General features: G+C 62.2%; 1 protein-coding gene across 2 annotated transcripts in view; it reads left to right on the top strand.

The window, feature by feature from the left end:
* Positions 1-20,478, top strand: part of RNF220 (ring finger protein 220) — a 233,701-nt gene extending 213,223 nt beyond the window's left edge. Inside the window, exons 5-14 of one of the 2 annotated variants that reach the window (XM_056130912.1) lie at positions 3,228-3,270; positions 6,841-6,962; positions 7,301-7,433; positions 14,727-14,823; positions 14,950-15,042; positions 15,153-15,208; positions 15,287-15,365; positions 18,681-18,789; positions 18,891-18,965; positions 19,553-20,478. In XM_056130912.1, the coding sequence (XP_055986887.1) occupies positions 3,228-3,270; positions 6,841-6,962; positions 7,301-7,433; positions 14,727-14,823; positions 14,950-15,042; positions 15,153-15,208; positions 15,287-15,365; positions 18,681-18,789; positions 18,891-18,965; positions 19,553-19,624 (879 nt within the window). In that variant the 3' untranslated portion in view covers positions 19,625-20,478. The remainder of the gene's footprint in view (positions 1-3,227; positions 3,271-6,840; positions 6,963-7,300; positions 7,434-14,726; positions 14,824-14,949; positions 15,043-15,152; positions 15,209-15,286; positions 15,366-18,680; positions 18,790-18,890; positions 18,966-19,552) is intronic. The other variant, XM_056130913.1, reaches the window with a different exon arrangement.
* The last annotated feature ends 1,180 nt before the right edge of the window (positions 20,479-21,658 follow it).

A 21,658-nucleotide genomic window follows, 5' to 3' on the forward strand; every position in this document is an offset into this window, starting at 1 on the left:
TCAGCTAGCGGGCTAGTTGGGAAAGAAAGTCCAAAATGGTCTCACCACGTGTCTGGGTCATCCTCCAGCGAGTTATATTCGCTTCCTGATTAGTCTCAGGGCAGTGTGTTCCTACCAAGAGGGTAAAGGCCAAAGATGCAAGGTCTCATGAGCCGAGATTCTAGAACACATGCAATGTAAGGCAAGCAGGTCACAGAGCGGACCTATAATCAGGGAGAGAAGAAATACTGTTCTTGAGGTACCCTGCAAGAGTCATGCACAATGGGCCTGCCACATCCACCCGACCCGGAGTTCCTCCAGGGAACAGGCTTCATCTTCTCCTTCTTTACACCCTTCCTTTACTCAAATAGTGACCCAGCACTCACACTAGTGCTGCCCAGTATCCTTGCCTTCAAGGTGTTAAAATTTGCGAGTCAATCATCAATTGGCCCGGCAGCTATGCTAGGAAAAAGGTATGTTCAGAGAGGGGTAGAAATAGGTTCCAGAAAAGTATAAAGGAAGGAAGGAAGGAAGGGGATCAGCGGGTATCGATTCAGCAGGGTTTCAGGTGAGTAGGAGTCCACGCTAGAGAGCAAGGCAGAAAGGGCATTTCGGTATTTAGGTCCAAGGTAATACCACAGTACACGAGTCATGGGTCGTGGTGTATGAAAGAAGGATGCATTTGGGGACCGGTGAGCAGCTATTTTGTCAAAATGTGGAAGGCAAGGTAAATGGTAGGAGGTCACAGTCACTTAGAGATTAGCTGGGAACCCATCCCCTGACCTCTACTCAAATGCCAGAGGATATTGCTTGGCAACACTGGATTTTGGGAGTCTGTTGGTTTTCCATGACAGAAATGGGCCTTTGAAAGCGACTGGTATTGGTTACTGGTTGGAATTTCCAGTCAGTCACCTTACCCTCTTAACCATTCTATCACTTTGCCCTCATAAAACTATGCAAGGTCGCATCCATTGACCCCCGACCTCTTGCAAAGGAAGCAGGCTAGAAGAGACTTGGCCTTTCTGAGAACACAGACTATGAGCAAGACATGCAGGGTTCGAACTTGCGTGCTTGGCTCCAACTTCTAGATGCTTCACCAGTCCTTCCCAGGGCTCAGGGGTTTGCTCCATAAACATCCTCCTCTCCTTCACACTGAGAGGTCCTGCATGCTAGCCCCTCTGCTGGGTGACTGGACTGAGACAGCCCCTCAGGAAAGGATGGGGCTCTGTAAAGAAACAAATGTGCACGGTCAGAGGGCAGTCAAAGGACTGTGAAAACTGCGAGGAAGTCAACTAAGCAACCCAGAGTGCTCAGGTTCTAATAGCAGTTAACCAGAAGACATGGGCTCCTGGAAGATGAAGTATCCCAGAGCCCCAAGCCAGAGCTCCGCATGCTCAGAGGGCTGTGGGGAGCTCTGCCGAGCGAGCGAGCAGAGTGTGGGAAGGCACAGGGGGAAGGAAGCAAGGGAAGAGGGGCGCGGAGTGGAGCAGAGGGCGCTTCAGAGAAAGTCTCCGCCATGCAACTCAGATCTCCCAGGCAAAGAACCCTTGAAGAACTGACAGAAGCAGGGTCAGAACATTAGCAGAGCGGATACACAGAAGCCGGGTCAGAGCACTAGCACAGTGGATAAGACATCTGCCTTGCATGCAGCCAACCCTGGTTCAATCCCGGGCGTCCGTTTATGGTCCCCAGAACATGGCCAGGAGTGATTCCTGAGTGCAGAGTCAGGAGTAACCCTTGAGCACTGCCAGCTGTGGCCCCCTCCAAAAAATAAAAATAAAAAATAAAAACCAAACCAAAACACGTGCAGAAGGAGGGAGAGGGAGCAAAAAGGTCAATTTTTTACAATACAATACAAAGAATACGGACAAGGAGTAACAAAAGGGAGAAAAAACAGACGCCCAGGGGGACAGCTGCAAATTTAGACAGTCTCTGAACGGGCACCACTCATCCAAGAGTAACAACAGCTGAAGAAACTCAGGAACCCCTTGCCTACCAAGCCCGGTGCACCTGGCTCCGAATCCCTCCCCCTCCCCCATCCCAAAGTTGTGTGTCCACCAATAAAAACGAGGGGTGGGGGGCAGAGAGTGCAAGGGGCTGGGCGCAGGCGACACTGAGCGGCCCTGAGATCCCCAGACCAGTGGATCCCAGTGGATCTCAGTGCGGCTGGTACCTAGGGTGGGGCAGCTCCGAGGCCCACGGGGCCCAGGGCCGAGTACCCGGAGTGTCCCCACCATACCAGGGCAGCCCCCTCCCCCCGCCACTAGGTTTCCCGTGCGAGCGATCGGGAACGAGGGTAGGGGTGGATCCACTCTTCCGGGCTAGGCCTGGACGAGAGAGAGAGAGAGAGAGAGAGAGAGAGAGAGGTGGCGATGTCAGGCTGAAAGCTGGGCGTCCCCGGGGGCCTACAGGGCGGGGGTCCACAGTGTGGGGGGCCAGGACCGGGCCCAGGGTCTCCAGCATGCACAGCTGCGGCGCGGGGAGCGTCCCCGTGAGTCCGGGGGGCGGGTGTGGGCTGGGCCGGGCCGGGCCAGGCCAGCAGCAGCAGCAGCAGCAGCAGCAGCGGCGGCGCGGTGGAGACTTGGGCAGCACCGCGGCGATGGACACCGGGCAGGGCGCGCTGCCCCCTGGGACCCTGCGGCAGGGGCGGCCCCGAGGGACCCGGCCGGGCCGGGCCGGGCCGGGCCGGGCAGCGGGAAGACCAGGCGGGCCGGGACCCGGGAGCTCCTTTCTGCCCCCCACCCCGCGCCCAGCCCCGCCAGCAGTTGGCGGGTCCCAGTCCGCCCGCCCGGCCGCCCGCCCCCCGCACCCTCCCACCCCGCCCACCCCCGCGGTGAACTTTCACCCCCGGCGCGCGCCGGCAGCGGGTCACGTGACCAGGGCCAACATGGCCGCCGCCGCCGCCACCGGGAGCTGAGCGCCGCCGCCGCCGGGCAGCCGGGAGGAATCCGCCCGCATCGCTGCCCTCGCCGGCCGGGGGGCCGCGGGGCCCCGAGTGGCGGGGGCCGGGGCCGGGGCGGCAGCGCGCGGCGGCCCGGGGGTCGCGTCCGAGCAGCCCCCGGCGGCTATGCCGAGGGCCCGGAGCGGCCGGCGGAGGGAGGAAGTAGGTTTGTTTACGGGCCGCTCGCGCGCGCGGGGGGCTGGGGGGCGCCCGGACTCGGGCCGGGCCTCACTCGCTCCCTCCCTCTCCCTCCCTCTCTCCCTCTCTCTCTTTTTTCTTTGCCTCTGCCCGGGACCCCCCACCCCAGACCTTCCTGCGAGTGCGAGCCAACCGGCAGACCCGGCTGAATGGTGAGTCGCGCCGGCCCCTCCCCCCGCCCCACCCCCCTCCCCTCCCCCTCCCCCTCCCGCCTGCAGCCAGGCCTCTCCGGCTCCTCGGGGACCCGTGGGTGGCGTCGTCGCAGCCGCAGCCGCAGCGAGGCTTCGGCCGGGCCTCAGTTTCCCCGCCTGTCGGATGGAGGTCAGGGCCCCCGGCTCTCGCGCCCGCCCCCCCCAAAGGCCCTAAAGAAGAGCCCTTGGAGGGGAGGGGGTGGGGGCAGTGGGACGAGGAGGAGCCGCCGGCGGACACAATTCCCACTCGGGGGGGAGCCCGAGCTTTGAACGCGCGACGCCGCCGGGAGCGCGCGGTACCAGCCAGCAGGGCGCCGAGCCTGGTTTTTCCTCCCCCCCTCCCCGTTTTTAATCAGGGCCCGGGCGCGTGAATGAATGAATGCAGCCTCTCCACTGAGAACTTTTGACCATGCAGGGAGAGATCTGGAGTTCCCACGGCAACAGGAACCAGACTCCTCATCCCGGGGCTCTTTGAGTTAGCAAGCCGGCCCGCCTCGCACAAAGGTGGTCAGCGTGGGCCCGTCGCCAAGCGCGCATAGCGGCCTGCCCTGAAAGCACACGGTGGACCAGCGCACACTCACACCACCTGGCCGCCCCCCACTCCCCCTTTTGGATCCAGGCCGCAGTCCAGCATTTCTGTGGGCTGCACACAATTGAAGGAGCCCCGCTTTTTTTTGTTTTGTTTTTTAATGCTGACTAGGGTGTGGTCTCCGGGGATTGGCTGCGAGAGAAGCCCCTTGCAGGGGGCACTCTGGGAGACTGAGGCCAGGGGAGCAGCATTTCTTCGATGCCCCGTGTTTTCTTTTGCCTGGCTGGGAGCCCCGACCCCCCCCCCCCCCCCCCCATCAGGGGCAGGGTGCCTTTTGCAGCCTAGCTCCGAGAATGTGCCCAACATTTTGTGAGGAAGGAAACTGAAAGCGGGGACCGGAGAGGGTGATTTGTTTAAAATCACACCCAGCTGGGCTGCAAGGAAATCAAGCTTTCCATCCAAGCGCGTTTATTCCCCCCAAGCCTGTGATGCTCCAGCCTCACCATCCTTTCTCCCTGACACAAGTTTTGACTTTCCCTGGACGTGAGGCAGCAAAACTTCTCCACCACACTGGCCTAGTTCTGAGTTTAGAAGGCGAGCGGTGGAAGGGAAAAAAGAACCAAATGTGCTTTGCTCATCGGACAATTTCCAGGTGATAACCAACTCAGCTGGTGCTTCTGGGATTCCTGGCGTCCAGCCAAGGTGAACTGGGCAAGGAAAAGCACCCAGTATCTTCTCCTTGACTAGCCTCTGGGATTCGGTTCTCTATTCAGCTGCCAGGTGGCCCCTCCTTTTTTTTGGGGGTTTTTTTTTTTTTTTTTTTTTGCTTTTTTTGTGTCACACCCAGCGATGCACAAGGGTTACTCCTGGTTCATGCACTCAGGAATTACTCCTGGCCGTGCTCCAGGGACCATATGGGATGTTGGGAATCGAACCCGGGTCAGGCCACGTGCGAGGCAAACGCCCTACCCGCTGTGCTATCACTCCAGCCCGGGTGGCCCCTTCCTACTGACCAGGCACTCCCTTGAACTCTAGGTGGAGGAGGAGATTCTTTCAGTGATGCCTTTCCATTGGCGTATTGTCTTCTTGAACTTCCAGGGTCCCCTGCCCAGTCCCTTTCTGTTCTCTACATCCAGCCTCTGTTCCAGAGCTTGCTGAGGATTTTAAAGGTGGTTCCGCCTGAGTTTCCAAGAGCTCGGGCAGTCAAGTCAAAGAGCCGATCGTTCATTGTCCACAAACCAAGCGGGGCCCCATAGCAGTCACATTCACTCAGTCTGGGGAAAGCACAGGAAATCGAGGTTTCACAGACTGCTCATTCCCGTTGGGTTGATGACTCTCCTATTGGTCTGAGTCTTTCTGGACCTCCTCTTGATTAGCCTTGGAGTATCTGCCTGCCCTGGAATCCTGAGCAGACTAGAGCTAGGGACCCAGTGCCTGTTACGCTCTTTGTGGTTTGGGGTTGGGAGGGCGTGTCAGAGCCCATGCCGCTCAAGTGCCTTTCCTGGCGTCTTTCCTGCTTGGAGAACCATGCAGCGGTGGAGATCAAACCCCCGGCTCCAGCATGCAGAGCATATGCGTATAAGCCATCTCCTCCCTCTGCCCCCCCTCCCCCGCCCCATGCATATTCTTGCTGCCCTGTCAGAACTAAGGACTTGCTTGGTACCGATTAGTCAGGGTATTCTTTTTTTTTTTTTCTTTTTGGGTCACACCCGGCGATGCTCAGGGGTTCTTCCTGGCTCATGCACTCAGGAATCACTCCTGGTGGTGCTCGGGGGACCATGTGGGATGCTGGGAATCGAACCTGGGTCGGCCATGTTGGCTGCGTGCAAGGCAAACGCCCTACCCGCTGTGCTGTCGCTCCAGCCCCAGTCAGGGTATTCTTAGGTAGACCATTCTCGGCACTAGAGTCAGCTTTGGTTTTCTGTTCTGCCTTTGCCATTTCTTAGAAATCTGGACAAGTGGGCTCTGTCTCAAGGACCCGTAAGTGTCTTCGGTAACAACGGATAAGGCAGCCTTGGCTTCAGGGTACAAAGTAAAGGCGCGCTCGCCTAAGGTGCTCAACCCTGAGACTGGGGGGCTCTGGCTGGTAATGTTTCCGCTCTCTCCTGTGTCTCCCACGGCTGTGTTCATGAGTCTTGTCCTGCGAAGGTCAGTGTCGTGAGAAAGTCCCTCCCTCCCCACACCGCGCGGCAGAGAGTGGCCCACTCTGCTGCTGCATCCAGGAAGGGGCGAGAGGGAACCAGTGTCTCGCTGTGACCCCTTCCTGCTTTGGTGACAGGAGGGCTGCAGAGAGGGATTAGTGAGGTAATTAGAAATGATCGCATCTCTCAGTATTAATTAGCAGTGCTGTGGGCTTGCCGTGTGCACTTTGGAACGGAGCCCCCTCGGGACAGCGCGGCAGGCAGCCCTCTGCCTCTGGGGCCGGCCAACCCTCGGCACTGATTAGAAATGATGGAGCCCGGGTGGGGCTGCCCTCCCATGGCCCCCAGGCTCGGCCCACTCGGCCCTCAGTGCCTCCGAGGTTGGGCCTCGGTCTCCTCTTCTGTAAAATGGGGCCAGTGGACAAAAGAGAAAGTCTCCGTGCGGTGACTCTCGGTAGGCCGCTAAGGAATGTTGCCCAGGGCTTGTTGCCCAGGAGCAGCTAAGTGGATTTTAGCGACAGCATGTGCCGCAGGTCCTGTCGGGCTCCTGGAGGGTCCTGGGCTCCGTGCAGAGCTTGTTCTCTGCGGTTACGTCTCGACACCCAAAGAGCGCATGTTCTTGGCCTTCCAAGGAGCTCCCTGGCAACTCGGAGTGTCTTTTCTTTGGAGTAGGTAGTGCAGGTAGGGAGAGACAGGTTGGCCTTGAACGGCGGTAGCCCCAGTGGTGTTTGGCCGGGTCCGGCGCCGAGCGGAAGGGCGCGCGGCTGCCAGACGGGCACGAGGGATCGGCTCTCCTGGGACCCGGGGAGCTCCAGTGACCGTCTGCCTCTTCTGTGCTTTGTCCTCGGTCTCTCCATGCAGCTCGGATTGGGAAAATGAAACGGAGGAAGCAAGATGAAGGGCAGGTATGTCCCCTGTGCAGCCGCCCCCTGGCAGGATCGGAGCAGGAGATGAGTAGGCATGTGGAGCGTTGCCTGTCGAAGGTAGAGGGGCTCCCACCTCCCCCTGCCGCCCTGCACCCCCCAACTCTCGCTGCCTTCACATCTGTGGGCTGGGGTTTCCGTGTGCTCCTGGCAGCTGCTTGCTCTCTGCTCTCTGCCTTCTCGGCCTTCACTCTTCTTCCCCGCTTCCCTCCCGCCTCCTCTGGGGTTCCCGTGGCAAATTCCTGGGAAGAGGCCTGGGCGTGTGACCTCTCGGTCTGGTGCTGGGGGGGCCCATCCGGCTTCCCACAGCTGGGGGTGGGGTCCGAGCCTCCCTGGCAGGCCCTGGGGAGCAGGTCCGCCGGCCTGGCACCCACGTGATCCTGCGCTGCTCTCCACAGAGGGAAGGTTCCTGCGTGGCCGAGGAGGATACCGTGGACATCGAGCAGGAGAACAGCAACCGCTTTGAAGAGTATGAGTGGTGCGGGCAGAAGCGGATACGGGCCACCACTCTCCTGGAGGGTGGCTTCCGAGGTAACTGCCGCCGAGGCCCCGGCAGTGGCGCTCTGGCTGCCAGGCCTCCGCCGGGAGCCGGGAGGTCAGGGTGGGTGGCCGGGCATCCCGGCCCCCCACGTGGGAGTTGCCGCTGGCAGGGCTCCTTGGTGGCCACGCAGACCGCCTGTGATGTGCATATTAAAAGGGGTGTATTTGGGCAGGTAAATGGAAGGAAGGCTGCAAGCTCGGAGTGACGAGGGGGGCTCTCAGCCTCGGGTGATGCATTGAAGGTGACAGCCCAGCCGCGTTAGCACCTGCATAAAATATTAAAGGGACGGTTATGCATTTATCACTCCATCCCTCTTAAGGCTGATAAATGAGAATCCAGCAACCTGCTGTACACCTCCAGCACTGGGCCCTGAGGGCTTCCAGGCACGCACATCGGATTCTGCTCCTCCTCCTCCTCCTCCTCCTCCTCCTCCTCCTCGGCCCGTGTCAGGGAAATCAGTTCCAGAGGAGAGAGTGAGTTATGGCAAAATCTGACCTCCCGTGAGCCTCGCTGGAGAATCTAATTTTAGCTCTGATCCCACCCCTTCTCCGGGGATGCCCTCTGCCCCAGAGCGACGGGCCTGTGTCCAGCTGCTCCCTGCAGCCCCGGGGCCTCCCCCGGATTCCCAGGGCCCTGGCCAGCTCCTTGTGGGGAGATCACCTTGCTCCGTAGAGGTCCCCACCCCCGGATCAAAGAGTTGCAGGCATCCGCCCGGACGGGTTCGAGTACTCGCCTCACACTCCCCTGCGTGGCCCTGGCGTGGGGTCTGGTCCGCGGCCTCCAGCGCTCCTGTCTGCTGGGGCACAGCTGGCGCTGCAGCTTGTGGTCATTAAGTGTGCCAATCTGCTCCCATCTGCCTCCCGTTCTTTGGGCGATCTCCCAGGGGGCACCGCTGCACCTGGGACTCACTGCAGCTTGGGAGAGGTTGGCTGGTGCTGAGGAGTGGTCCTGCGCTGGAGTGGGTGTGTGTGTAAGGGGGGGAGGCGTTGGGGGGGAGGGTACGGGGCAGGCCCAGGCAGGACACTAGTCCTCTGGGCCCTTCATGTCACCCAGGCGTTTGGGGGTGGGCCAGAGTGTAAGTCAGGAAGGTCCACCAGGTCAGGCTCCCCCAAATCCAGTTTCCGAGAGCACGCAGCTGTCCCCCACCGCCCTGTCCCGGAGTGGCAGCACTCCGAGGCGTGGCAGGGGCTCCACAGAGCCAAGAGGCCCGGCCAGGCGAGGCGCTGCCTACGGTCGCGCCCGGCAGTGCCGGAGCCGCTTCTTTGGCTCCTTGGCACAGAGCTGGGTCCGACGGCTTCCGGTCACCAGAGGGGCTGAAGGGTTGGATCAAGCTGCACCGGCCTGTGATTGGACCAGGCGCCTCCCTGCGTGCCGGGGTGCACTCGCGGGCGGCTGGGGGGCTCTTGGGCCTGGGGCGGGTGTCAGTTTTCCCCGCGTGTTTACACTGAGGTGATTCCTTTCAAGAATTCCCGAGGGGGGCTCAAAGGGGGCCTTTGCTTTGAGCGATCTGGAGAGCGAGGATGCGGGTGAGACTTGAAGAGGGCGCCGGGGCCGGAGCCGCCTTTATGTGCAGAGAATTGCTCTCGCTTTCCTGATAGAAGCCCCTGCCGCCTCTCCAGCAGCCCAGTGCAGTCAAAAGACGGGCGGACTTGAAAGGCTGTTTTACAGCGAGAGCAGCAGGGGCCACGCGGCAGAGAGCGGGGCGCGGGGGAGCGGCGGAGGCTGGGCCTCCGCAGTGGTGGGGGGGCCGGATCAAAGGGAGGCCCCGGCGGATCCCCGCTGCCCGGGCTCCCGGAACCCTGTCTGCAGAGACTGGCCGTCCGGCGGGCTCCCCTTCTTGGCCAGGACCTGAGGCCCAACTCTTGGGGGGCTGGGTGTGGCCCGCCAGCAGGCTGGTGTCAGCTCAGCGCATTGATCGCCCGCCGGGCGGGCCGGGCCACAAGCCGGGCAGCGCGTGCTTAATGTGATTGAAAGGCAGTTAAAATGGCGGTGACCTTTTCAGGAGGAATTAGATTGCCTGCCAAGACCGGTTAGAGGGAGTGATAACGCCGGCTGAAGAAGCTGCCCAGCCGACTTCAGAGAGAGCGAGTGAGGCAGGATGAGCCGGCGAGCGGGGAGGCCCATTTAAGCTGCACTGTGCGTGCTGACAGACCTGAGATTGCCGCGCTTGTTAGGTGGGAGAGAATTGGAGAGCTGCAGATAAGTCGCCGGGTCCCACCCACCATCCCCGCTCCCGAGGCCCGGACCGTCGTCATCCTCACCCCAGCTTCCCGCCAGCCCAGCAGGCGCTGACGGAGCAGATCAGCTCCCTGCGTGTGATCTGCGTGGATGCGTGGGGAGCCCCGGGATTGGTCCCCAGAGAGCCTCGCTCACTGGGTGCCGAGCAGAGCCTGAAGTTCGCTAGCCTGCCACACTTCCCCGCGTGAGCACGCAGAGCACACCCCAGAAAGCTGTGCCATCAGGGGTCCCCCGGGACCTGCTTCTACTGTGACAGATGAGCCAGCCCTGTTCCCCTTGCCTGGCCCTGGGTCCTGGGTCCCAGAGAAGTGACTGGTAGTAGTGATAGCCCTTTCCCTGGACACCTACCCGCCCCGCCCTTCCCCTCCACACACACCGGAGGAGCCTGGAGCATCTCCAAGCTGCAAGGGACAGGCCTGGAGGAAGGTCCCGGGAACACCCGGGGTCCAGATAACATGACGTTGATGTGATGGGGACGGAGTGGCGAGATGAAGGGATTGCTAGGGAAATACGCAGGAAGTGGGAAGTGTCTGTGCTGCTGTATCTGTGGACCCCCGCAAGGAGCCTCTGACCCAGACAGGTGCTGGGCGAGAGCGCACAGGCCCTGGCCTGCCTCTCTCAGTCCCCACACAGGGGCCCCTGCTTACCGGTGGCTGGGCTGGGATCAGGGAGAGACAGCAGGGCGGCCCTGACACGGCCCTCTTGGCCTGTTTGGTTTTGCTTTTTTGTTCCGGGCCCACGTACTGCAGTGCTGGGAGCACCCGCTGGTGCCGGGATCAAACTCAGGCTTCTAGCAGACAAACCATGGGCACTAGCCTCCGAGCCTTCTCCCCAGCCTCTTCTCAGAGTCTGTCTGGCGAAAACTTCAGCGCCAGATTGTGAATCAAGGCAGTAGAAGGGCGCTTGGGCACAGAAATAACTTCCTGGCCCTGGCCATTGGCCCCCAGAGATGGGAACTGAGTTCTAACACTGTCCCCAGCACAGCCCTGCTGCCTGCCAGGGTGAGTGAGTGACAGGTGCTGAGCATCAAGGCCGTGGACGTGGGGGTGTCAGGTCTGCCGCTTTCTGCCTCCTCCCGCTAGGCCCTCCCGGCGGGAGGAGTGAGGAGAAGTGGCAAGGAGCAGGCCACCTCCTGTCCCCCGTGGCGATCGGTGGGATTTAATCGCCTCCTGGAATACCATTGTTAAGCGGGGACAAGCAGGAGCGAGTATCAATGGTTTTAAACGGTGTCTGTCTCCCCGCGTCTCCCCTGACGTGAGGCAGTGAGACGCTATCGAGGAGGCCCGGAAAGTGGCTAAGTGCGTCTGACACACGCCAACTCCCTGCCTCCACACTGGATAATTGCATTGTCAACTGTTCGGCGAGGTGGCAGGTGACACTGCAGGCCGATTGATTGTCCCGCATCGCAGCTCCCCAGACTGTCAGCTCCCCAATCGATGGCGTTTACACAAGACACCGTAACTGCATCTGTAACTAATTCCAGTGTAAAACTCTCCGGAAGCTGCTGGCTGCACCCCAGGCCCCTGGAGCCCCGCCCCTGGAGGCCCCGCCGAGGGCCTTTCTCGGGGCCCCGGTTCCGGTTCTAGAGGGAGCAGCAGGTGAGGAGATCGATGGCTCCTTTCTTGTGGTTTCAGGTTCCAGGACGTTACTGCCCCTAGTCAACGGGCATCTCCAGTTTCTCAATCGATCTGCTGATCAATTGATTAAATTAACACTGATTTTTTTTTCTTCTTCTTCTTCTCGATGACCCAGGAAGAAATGAGTTTATGAGAGGAGGTGTTCTGATAAAATTCAGGCTTGCTTGTCATTTCTGCACTGAAGCCCCTCCTGGTTCTCAGTGTTCCTGGGAGGGAAGGGCGTTTCCCCAGCAACCCCTGCCCCGGCAGGGCATCCCTGTGCGAATAAGCGGCACTTGGCATTGGGCTCGGTTTGCCTTAGGGAGCGGCCCAGGCCTTTTTCCCACTTTGAGTAAGGCCCGATTGAGGCACCCCCCTGGGTGCCTGAAGGGTGCTCTGGCTTATCATGGAGGTCTTTGCTGGGCCCCCACCCTTCCCTGGAGAGCAGCCTCACAAGTGACAGCTTGCTGGTTGTCCCCCGGTCACCTGGGAGCAGCCCGAGGAGTGGGAAGGCGCCGCCGTCTTCCTCTCTCGGTCTTGGTGGGCTGTTCCTCAGCTGCGGAGTGGGGCCTCACCACCGGCGGATGGGCGGGCAGGGGCGCTGGCTGCATAAAGCAGCTTGATGGCCATTTCTTTTTTTATCATGATTCTGCCAGAAGTCAGCAAGTCGGACGTTTCATTAAGAAAATAAAGCTTAATGTGTGGAGGAGGTCGGAGCAGGCTGGGGCCGCACCAGAGGAGGGTTGGTGGTTCCCACCTGCTCCGGACTGCTGTGGGGTGGCCAGGGTCTGACCTGTGTACTTGGGGGAATGCTGTCGGGGGCGGCCTAGATGCCCTTTTCTTTTTTCTTTTTTTTTTTTTTTGTAAGAATTCTTTTTTTTTATTTATTTTTTATTTTTTTTATTGTATTTTATTTTTTTTAAAGTTGTAGCTTTACAATTTTTTGTGCTTTGGTTTCAATTATACAATGATCAGATACCCATCCCTCCACCAGTGCCCATTTTCCACCACCATGGATAATATCCCTCCCACCCCCATCCCCCCATCCCCCCTGTCTCTGTGGCAGGGCAATCCCCTGTGTTCTCTCTCTCCTTTTGGGTGTTGTGGTCTGCAAAAGAGGCATTGAGTGGATGCCCTTTTCTTTGGCAAGGAAAAAAGCCGTGTCAGCAGGCCGCCGTACAGCTAGGGCTTCGGGCCACGGAAAGGGGCGTTCTGAGTTGCGTCCAGGCCTGGGATGTGCTTGGGCATCACAGTGCCGTGGCTGCTGGCCATGCTGCACAGCGCCTGCTGGGGGCTGCCACCTCCGTGCCGAGTGGCACTAGGACCCTCCCTAGCTTGGTTGTCTGATGGGTGGGAGGCACCGGTGAGACGGGGCACCAGGCAGGATTTTGGAGTGGCACAGGAAGGGCACCTGAGAGCAGTGTGGTTGACAGCACACTAGGCACCCCAGGGCCTCTCGGGCACCCTCCACACAGGTAGCCAGTGGTGAGTGCGGGGTCGGAGGGATCCCACAGCAGTTGCTCCGGAAGGTGCAGAGTCCGTGGAAGGATGCTCGGACAGGCATTTGCTCGGCATCCCGGAGCGTCAGAGGTGTGGGTTGGGGGACACGGGGGCTGGACACCACCCTGAGACCTGCTCCAGCGGGCAGAACTGGGCCCTGGGGCCCAATAGCTGCTTTCTGTGTGGAGAGGCAGGCGTGGCCTGGCCCTCGAGGGTACCCCATTCTCTTAGCAGCGCCCAGGTTGTCTGCTGTCCTTGTCACCCACCCGTCCGCCAGGGCCAGGCTGGGCCCAGGGTATGAGGCTGATGGCTGAGCTGTGCAACCTGGGGGAGGGGGTGGCAGGCTCGGGGCGCAGGCGGTAAGTGAGCCTGATCGCTACATTCTGATTGATGGCGGAGTTTGTCTCCCAAACTGTCAGAGGGTTTATAGAGGTGCCACTCACCCACGAGGCGGGAATTGCCTGTCAGGACACCTGGCCGTGCGCAGGAGACAGAGCTGTAACTTGGTGTTTTCTCAGCTTAATGGCCCTGCTGCCGACCTGCCTGCTGCTTTGGGTTTGTCGCTGCCACGACGTTGGCAGATGAGGACTGGCAGCCCCACCTCCCGGGGCCGCCTCCCGCTAGGACGGAAGCAAAGGAGGAAAAGAAGGTCCAGGGGGGAAACGGGCTAGGGATATGCGTGTGTGCGGCCATGGGTTTGACTTCCAGCCTTGCCCCCCCAAAAAAAGGGATTGAGCTTTGAATGCTTGAGTTGGGCCAGAAAGGTGAGGACATTCCAGGCCACGGGGCCTGAGGGAGTGATGCTTCGGGTCCTGAGAGGCAGGATGGCATCAGGGTGCTTGGGAGGACAAGGCCAGGGCCCCTGGGTGCCCCCAGTCCTCATGACCCACCCGAGGAACTCAGACTTGCGTATGCTGTCGGTGGGCCACAGAAGGGACCACACAGGAGCCGGGGGAAGCAGGAAGGGGAAGGAGGTGGAGAGGCCTTGGTGGCAGTGACCCCCAGGGTGGCGGCCTGAGAAGGACAGGAATGGCAGGAGGAACACGGGTGCGCAGACAAAGCTCCCAAGCTGCCCCCTCGCCATCTCGGGATGTGCCTGCAAGTGTTCAGTGCAGAGTCCAGTGCTCGGGTCTCTCCACCCCTGCACAGCTCGCTGCTGGCATCTGTGGTGCAGTGCTCCAAGACCCAGGGAGAAGGTGCTGGGCTTCCCAGCCCTGGCTGTGGGGCTGGATAGTGGGGGAGTCCCAGGCCCCGGCAGGTGACCACCTGGTTCTGCTCTGGCTTCCGCTGCCCTGCCTGCTGTGGCCCGGAGTGTGCATTTGGCCGTATCCGGGCCCTCGATGATCCCAGCCGCTGTCCTGGCCACCGTCACACTCAGGGAAGCAGGTGTGCATGCCTATCCACCCTCATCTGTCCCTTTGTAATCCCTGTAACTGCACTTGTCCAGGAATCCGGGCTGCGTGAGGTGGAGATGAATTATTAATGTCAGGCGCTTCAGACACCAAATATTTGAACAGCTGCCTGGTGTTTTTGCTGGCAAGGACCTGGCGGCCAAAACCAGGCCATTGGCTGGGGGTCCCACTCTGGCTCTGATGGGTCTTCACGTGCCTGCTCTCCCTTCAGCGGACTTGTCCCACGGGCCCAGGTGGCGGGTCGCCAAGGTCTTAGGAGTGACCTTTGGCACCTGAGTTTGCCTCTCCACTTCTGAGCCCTGGAAACTGGTGGGCAGCTTCTCCCATGTCTCCCACAGAGTGTGTGGTGTGGGCAGAGACCCCCTGGAAACAGCAGGCAGGACAGGGGAAGGTGGGCTGCGAGGGCTGAAGGAACCGGAGTGTCCCCTGCACCGAAATACCACCCCTAGCCACGGGCCCCCGTCTGAAGGGCCGGGAGGAGCACCCTGGCCCTGTCCTCACGTCCTGCTCCCCACAGGCTCCGGCTTCGTCATGTGCAGCGGCAAAGAGAACCCAGATAGCGATGCGGACCTGGACGTGGATGGGGACGACACTCTGGAGTATGGGAAGCCACAGTATCCTTGAGGGACGGTGCGGGGGTAGGGACGGAGGCAGAGGGGGCCGGCGTCGGTGCTGTGGACCAGGACGGCCCTCGGGGCTCCCCCCACGCCGGAATCCACTGTCCTTGACCGCCATGCCAGGTACACGGAGGCCGACGTCATCCCCTGCACGGGCGAGGAGCCCGGAGAAGCCAAGGAGCGAGAGGCGCTGCGGGGCGCAGTCCTGAAGCAAGTGTGGGCAGAGGCCTGGGTGGGGGCCGGCGGGGCGGCCGGCGGGAGGCCCGGCCCCCCTCAGCCCCGCCCGCCCTCGGGACTCACTCTGGCTCCCTGCTTTCCTCCTCTAGTGGCGGCCCCCCCAGCACCCGAATCACACCCGAGTTCTCTAAGTGGGCCAGCGACGGTGAGTTGGCGCCCGGCGGAAGAAGGGGGCCCGGGGGCTGGCCTGGCCGGAGGCTGAGCTGTCCCTCTGTCCCCGCAGAGATGCCCTCGACCAGCAATGGGGAGAGCAGCAAGCAGGAGGCCATGCAGAAGACCTGCAAGAACAGCGACATCGAGAAGTGAGTGTCGGGCGGGGAGGGGCCCTCTGCCAGCAGGACGGCCGGCTGCCAGGCTCCGGCCGTGCCGCCCTGGCACACAGCTGGCGGTGGGGCCCAGCTGGTGCGGAGCGTGACTCTGAATCGATCGCTGGGCCGCGGCCCCCGGAGCCCCGGTGGAGGGAGGAGCAGGCGGCCCGCCTGCCCGCGGTGGCCGCCTCCGCCCGGGAGCATGATGTATGGCCGCCCAGCCCAGCCGGCGCGCTTGATTCATCTCCAGTTTCTGTTTCTTAATCGGGAGCTAAATTGGTTTCATTTTTCTTGTCCCGGGTGGCGCTGGCGGTGGGTTTTCGGCAGAAGCGCGGGGTCTCATCACTTGTCGTGCGAAGTTTTGGCTGGGGCCCTCTGGCAGGGGCAAAGGGGACCCGTTAGCGCTTCGCTCTGGCCCAAGATGGTCCCTGACCTGGCTCCCTGCGAGCCAGCGGCGACTGGACGTTTGCCGGCCGCTCCCTGCCCTCCCTGCTGTCCGAGACGCCCAGGCCAGGCCGCTTCTGGCCTCAGGAAGGGGCCCTGCCCGGGGCTGGAGCTGCCGCGGCGGTGGGCGCTGCGCGTGCCGCACGGCCTCGGCCCGCGCTGGGGTTCGAAGGCAGTCTCTTCATTCCGCGCCCGCGGCTCCGTCCCGCCTCCCGCCAGCAGGGTGGGTTGCAGGCCAGTGCAGGGCCGGGTCGGTGGCCCAGGGTCACCTCCCATTTGTTTCCCTCCATTTTGTGTTGTCATAAATTCATTCCAGCCCGTTGTGGTTGATCAGTTTATCTCGGCCGGGGCCGCGAGTGCTGCTGGCATGATGTATGGGCCGCGGCGCGGGGCCCAGCTGCCCATGAATCACCGCAGCTGCTCGGTGTCAGCGCCGGAGCGGGCCGCGCGGGTTCGGCACAGCCAGCTGGGGGGGGAGGAATGACGTATGGATGTTTATTTAATAATTCTCTCCTACTCCAGCTGAGCGGGGCGGGCGGGGCCGTAAGGGGCGCCCACCCTCATCTGGAGGGGCGCTCATAAATCAGAAAGACAAGATCATTAATCAGGGATGGCGCCCGAGGGGGAGGTGGGGCCGGAGCCTGTGGCCGTCCCGGGAAGGGCTGCCCACCCTGGGCTGGGGGACATCGGGGCTGCGGTCCCACCTGTGTGAGCACAGGCGCCACAGGGCAGGCTGCTTGGGACCAGTTGGGAGGTAGGACTCACCTGGCCAGGCCTCTCACGTCTGCATCGACCAGAATGGATGGGGCCAGCTGGGGTCCCACTCTCCTGGGATCAGTCCAGGTTCCTCCCTGACACCTCCTCACAGCAGGGCGGTCAGGATGCCCTGGGTCCTCCCAGGAAATTCTGCCGTCTGCCCAGGTGAGGCTCGGGAGTAGCTCCCCACAGCTGGGGGGATGGACTTGGAGGACGGTGTGTTTTACTGGAGCAGACAGGCAGAGGTGCCCAGGTTGGGCAGGTCCTGGATGGGCCCGAGAAGCGAACGTGGCCTTAAAGCTCTCAGTCGGCAACAGGCATGGAACAGCTTCATGGTCTCCTGGACCTGTCCTGTGTGCCGTTCAGGCTCTTCTGTCTCTGGTTCCCGTTCAGGGCCTGAGTCGGCTTTCCGGGATAGTCCCCCACTCCAGACCTCAGCTTCCACCCTTGAGGTAACTGCAGAGGGCCTGGCCAGCCTGGGAGAAGCGTGCCTCCTGGCCTCTGCGGGATTTCCCAGCAGTCTGAGGCACCGGGCGGGGTGCCAGGAGAGGGCCGGCTGTGTGGTGCTGCGCTGAGGGGGTTGTCAGGCTCCCCAAGGCGGCACGTTGGGTGGAGCCCGTGGGAATCAGCCCCGGGCGGGTCCCAGCCTTCCCCAGCTCCTTGCAGCGAGGATGAGGATGGCCGGCCGAGGGCTGGAGTGCCGCCCAGCCAGCAAGAAGTCACATTTCTGCGACCGCCAGGGCCCTAAGAAAGGTCCGAGGGCAAAGGGAAGGCCACCTGTGGAAGGCCACCCCCGTGCTCCCAGTGCCACGTGGCCTTCCACTTCCTGAGTTGTTCCTCCCCCAAGACTGGCAGCTCGTCTTGCCGCAGTACCTCGAGCTGTTACTCCAGCTCGGCCCCTCTCTGCCTCCAGACTCGGTGTCCGCGCCCCGCTCCCGCTCGGCCACTTTCTGTTTCCTGTCCTTCCAGCCAGAGGGGGCGCGGGGGTCCGCGGGGCCTGTCCCCTCCTGCGTCTGCAGCACGGGGATACGTGGGCCCCAGCTGGTCGCAGAGTGGGTCTCCCCGGCTGCTCCCACCTTGAGCGCGCTGTTCACTTCTGTGCTTCCGCGTCTTCACTTATAAAGTGGGACGATTAGGGACACCTCGCGGGACTTCTGTCAGGTGTAAATAAGATAATAATTATCAATCCCTCAGTACGGGCGCTGGCATTTACCAAGTGCTTCATAAATTTGAGCTATTTGTATTCTCGTCATCGTTATTCCCCGTGGCCCTTCTCCAGCGCGTCTTTCCCTGCCTCCAGGAGTGTTCTGTGGGCTCCTCTGGGTTCCTTTCACTCGTGTCAGGGGCGGAGTCACCACCCCCAGCTCACTGTGGCCCCAAGAGGCTTTGGGGGCCTTGTGGAACGGGGCTTGGATAGCAGCCAAGCCCGTGCAGGAGGGAGCCCCAGCCCCCCCCATTTCACAGCCCCTCTCTCACAGATGAACCCTTGCTCCAGGCTCCGGACAGGGCTGACAGGTGTGGTGGTCATGGCCATGGAGTGAGCAACTGGCCCTCAGGGAACAGGGTGTCACCAAGGAGACGGGTGCTGGCAGCAGAGTTGCTGAAGGGCGGGAAGGTTTGGGGGAGGAGGAATTGGGCACGGAAGCTGTGGAGCTGGGGATGAGCCAGGAGGGGAGAGTGAGGTCGCGGGGAGAGACCAGGTTTCCTGAGGAGCACGGCTGCACCCAAGGCTTGAATTCGAGGCACGCGGACGCTTGGGATGGTTCAGCAGAGACACGTTGGAGGAAGAGATGGTCGGGGCTACAGAATCCTGGGTCCTGGGAGAGTAGGCAGAGCTGAGGGGAGTGGAGGGACCCGTGGGCGTCACAAGAACCCGGACTCTGGATAGAGGCGGAAAGTGTGGGAGACTGGGGGGGGGGGGCAGGGAGGGAATGGTCGGAGGGTGGCTCCTGGGTGGTGTGTTGGAAAGGCACCGGAGACGGTGTGTTTGGCCCGAGGACGTGGCGTTTGCAGATGGAGGCGGGGGCGGAGGTGGCAGGACCGCCGTCTCGGATTCAGAATTCCAGGGAGCTGCCTGCCCGGCTATGCCGTGCCCTGTTCTCTCTGCAGAATCACCGAGGATTCGGCGGTGACCACGTTTGAGGCCCTGAAGGCTCGGGTCAGGGAACTTGAACGGCAGCTCTCCCGGGGGGACCGTTACAAATGCCTCATCTGCATGGTGAGAGGACGGGGCATGGGCTGCCCGTGGGGGTCGGGGAGGGCCTCTGCGCCGTCCGGGCCGCCTCTGAGTGACCCCCTCTCGGCCCGCCTGCCCCCCAGGACTCCTACTCGATGCCCCTGACGTCCATCCAGTGCTGGCACGTGCACTGTGAGGAGTGCTGGCTGCGGACCCTGGTGAGGCGGCGCGGGGGCGTGGGGGGCGCCTTGGGGGGCAGCGGGGGGGGCGACAGGGCGCCAGAAGCCAGGCCTTCACCCCCAGCACCCGCGTGTGCCCAGCTACTCCCTCCCGGCTTCACCGCCACCCCCAGGAGGCCCCCTGGGTCCCCCACACTGGTGAGATCCTGGGTCAGGAGGCGGCGGGGGTGGGGGGAGCAGGACCGGGCCTCCCCCTCCCGTTCCCCCTCCCCCTCCCCCCCCCCCCATCAGGCAGCGCCTTCTGCTCTTGCCCCCGTCCTCGCTCGCTCGGGAGCGGCCATTAAAATGTCGCCCGGAGACAGCAATAAAAGGCCCGGACGTGGGCTCTGTGTCCTGATCAAAGGCCGCGTGTAATCTCGTTAGGGCCGAGGCAGCCACAGCTGGACCCGGCCTTGTTCTCATTACCGGGGCTCCCGCTGTGGGGCTGGCCGGGCGGTTTGATCCTGGCGCCCCCCCAACACGGGAGCGTGCCTGCCTGTTCCCGGGCTGCCGGGGGCTCAGGCCGCAGGTGCGGGCGCCCTGCCCGCGCGTGTGTGACCCGCGCCCCTCCCCCGCTCTCCCCGCAGGGGGCCAAGAAGCTCTGCCCCCAGTGCAACACCATCACGGCGCCCGGAGACCTGCGGAGAGTCTACCTGTGAGCTGGCCGCCGCGGCCTCCCCTTTGTCCAGCCCTGCCCAGGGCGCCCGTGTACACGCACGCACACACACGCACACACACGCAGGACTCGAGCCAGCGCGCGGGCCCAGGGCCGGGCCCTACCCGCTGGCTCCCCAGGATGGGGGACCATAGGCGTTCCAGGTTCTATTCCGGGGGGAGGGCAGGGAGAGGGGGCGGGCGGAGTGGCTGGCGGGGCAGGGGTCCTGCCACCCAGCCCCGAGACAGACAGACTGACAGACCGACATGCAGACACCAGACTGAAGCACATGTAATATAGACCGTGTATGTTTACAATGTTGTGTATAAATGGGACCGCACCAGGCCCTCCGCCCCGCCCCTCCTCTCGGCTTGTACGATTTTCTTCTTTTTTTAAGAAGACCTGGACGCGGTGTCTCCAGGGCTGGCTGGGGGCTCGGCCCATCCACCCGGGGTGCCTGCCCCTCCCCTCCTGTGGTGTCCCTCCCCTCTCCCGTGTGCTCCGTGGTCAGTGGTGTATATTTCTTCTCCCTACAGGGGGCGCGAGCCCCGAGGGACATGATCCTCTCCTTAGTCTTAGCTCCTGGGGCTTCTAGAAGGAGTCGGGGAGGCGGGAGGTGCAGGAAACGGGACCCGGGCTGAGCGGGGGCTGAGATGGGGCCGGACGAGGGTGCCCCTGGCTGCCCAGCCTCCTGCCCAGAACTATCCCTGGGACGAGCTGCTGTTCCAGGGTCAGCGTGGTCTCCCCGCCCCCTGCAGCCCCGTGGTGTGATGCTGTGTCTGTATATTCTATACAAAGGTACTTGTCCTTCCCCTTTGTAAACTACATTTGACATGGATTAAACCAGTATCAACAGCACTGCCTGTGTGTGTGCACGTGAGGGGGTGTGCCGGGGTGGCGCGGCGACCAGTGAAGCGGGGGGCGCGGGGGATGACCGTGGGGGCGGTCTGCTCGGGAGCCCTGGGACACGCCGTCAGGGCGGGATGGGGCCGGGAGCCTGGACTCCCCACTATTGATGGGTAGGGCTCCAGGTTAATTCCTTATCGATGCAGAATCGTCAGCTCATTAATCACAGAAGAGGTCAGAGCTTAGGGGTAAGGAGGGGATGTGAGCTCTGTCCCCAGGCCAGGGCAGGGGGCGCCACAAGCTTGGGTGGTCACAAGCCTTGAGCCACTGTCCCTTTCGGGTCCCCTGAAATGAGCCAAGAACCAGCTATGCCGCCCCTCAACCCCTGTTCATTCGAGGACCCGTGGCTTGCGGTGCCGCTGCCCGAGGCCTGGAAACCGTTATCTTAGGTGGGTCCCCGAGTCAGAGGGCCGGATCTAGGCAGCTGGCACCAGAAGGGAGGCGGTCTCCACGAGACTGGTCTCCCCTGGGCAACCCACGGCCTCCATACCAACGTCCTGGGTGCTGGGCAGGTGCTCCCAGCTGCAGGGAAGTCCTCAGCTGCCACAGAAATCATCTCTGAAAGGCCCAGCTTGCCTCTGTTACCCCAGACGCCCGGCTCCATGCTCACACATCCTCCGTCTTCGCAAATCCACCCCGACACGCCTCTGGAGACTCCTGGGGTTGGGGTGGCACCTAGGACGAGTCTGGAATCCAGAGAAGGCCCTTCAGACCTCATCCCAGCTTGATGGGACCAAACCAACTACCCTGAACACCGGGGCCTGGGGCAGGCCTGTGGCTTGGCAGGCAGGGCAGCTCCAGTGATGGCAGAGAGTTCGGCAGACGGTGGGTGCCACCCAGTCTCTTGCAGGCATCACATTCTCCCTCTCCCCACCTTCGAGTGTTGGCCCATCGCTAGTGCCTCCCCACTTGGGAGCCCTCTCTGAGGGCACCTGAACCTCAGAGGCAGCACCGCGCCCACTGTGCTGTGGGAGACCCTTGGGCGGCCTCACGGCCCGGGCAGCACTGCCACCTGTTGGCCACGAGTGGGAGTGCAGCCACACCGCCACATCAGAACTGGGGCTTGGTTGGGGAAGGTGATGTCAGCCTGTGCAGACAGGATCCGCCAGTCCTGGGTATCCCAGGGCCTTCG

The sequence above is a fragment of the Sorex fumeus genome, unplaced genomic scaffold, assembly GCF_029834395.1.
Source record: "Sorex fumeus unplaced genomic scaffold, SorFum_2.1 ptg000082l, whole genome shotgun sequence".
NCBI classification, from domain to species: domain Eukaryota; kingdom Metazoa; phylum Chordata; class Mammalia; order Eulipotyphla; family Soricidae; genus Sorex; species Sorex fumeus.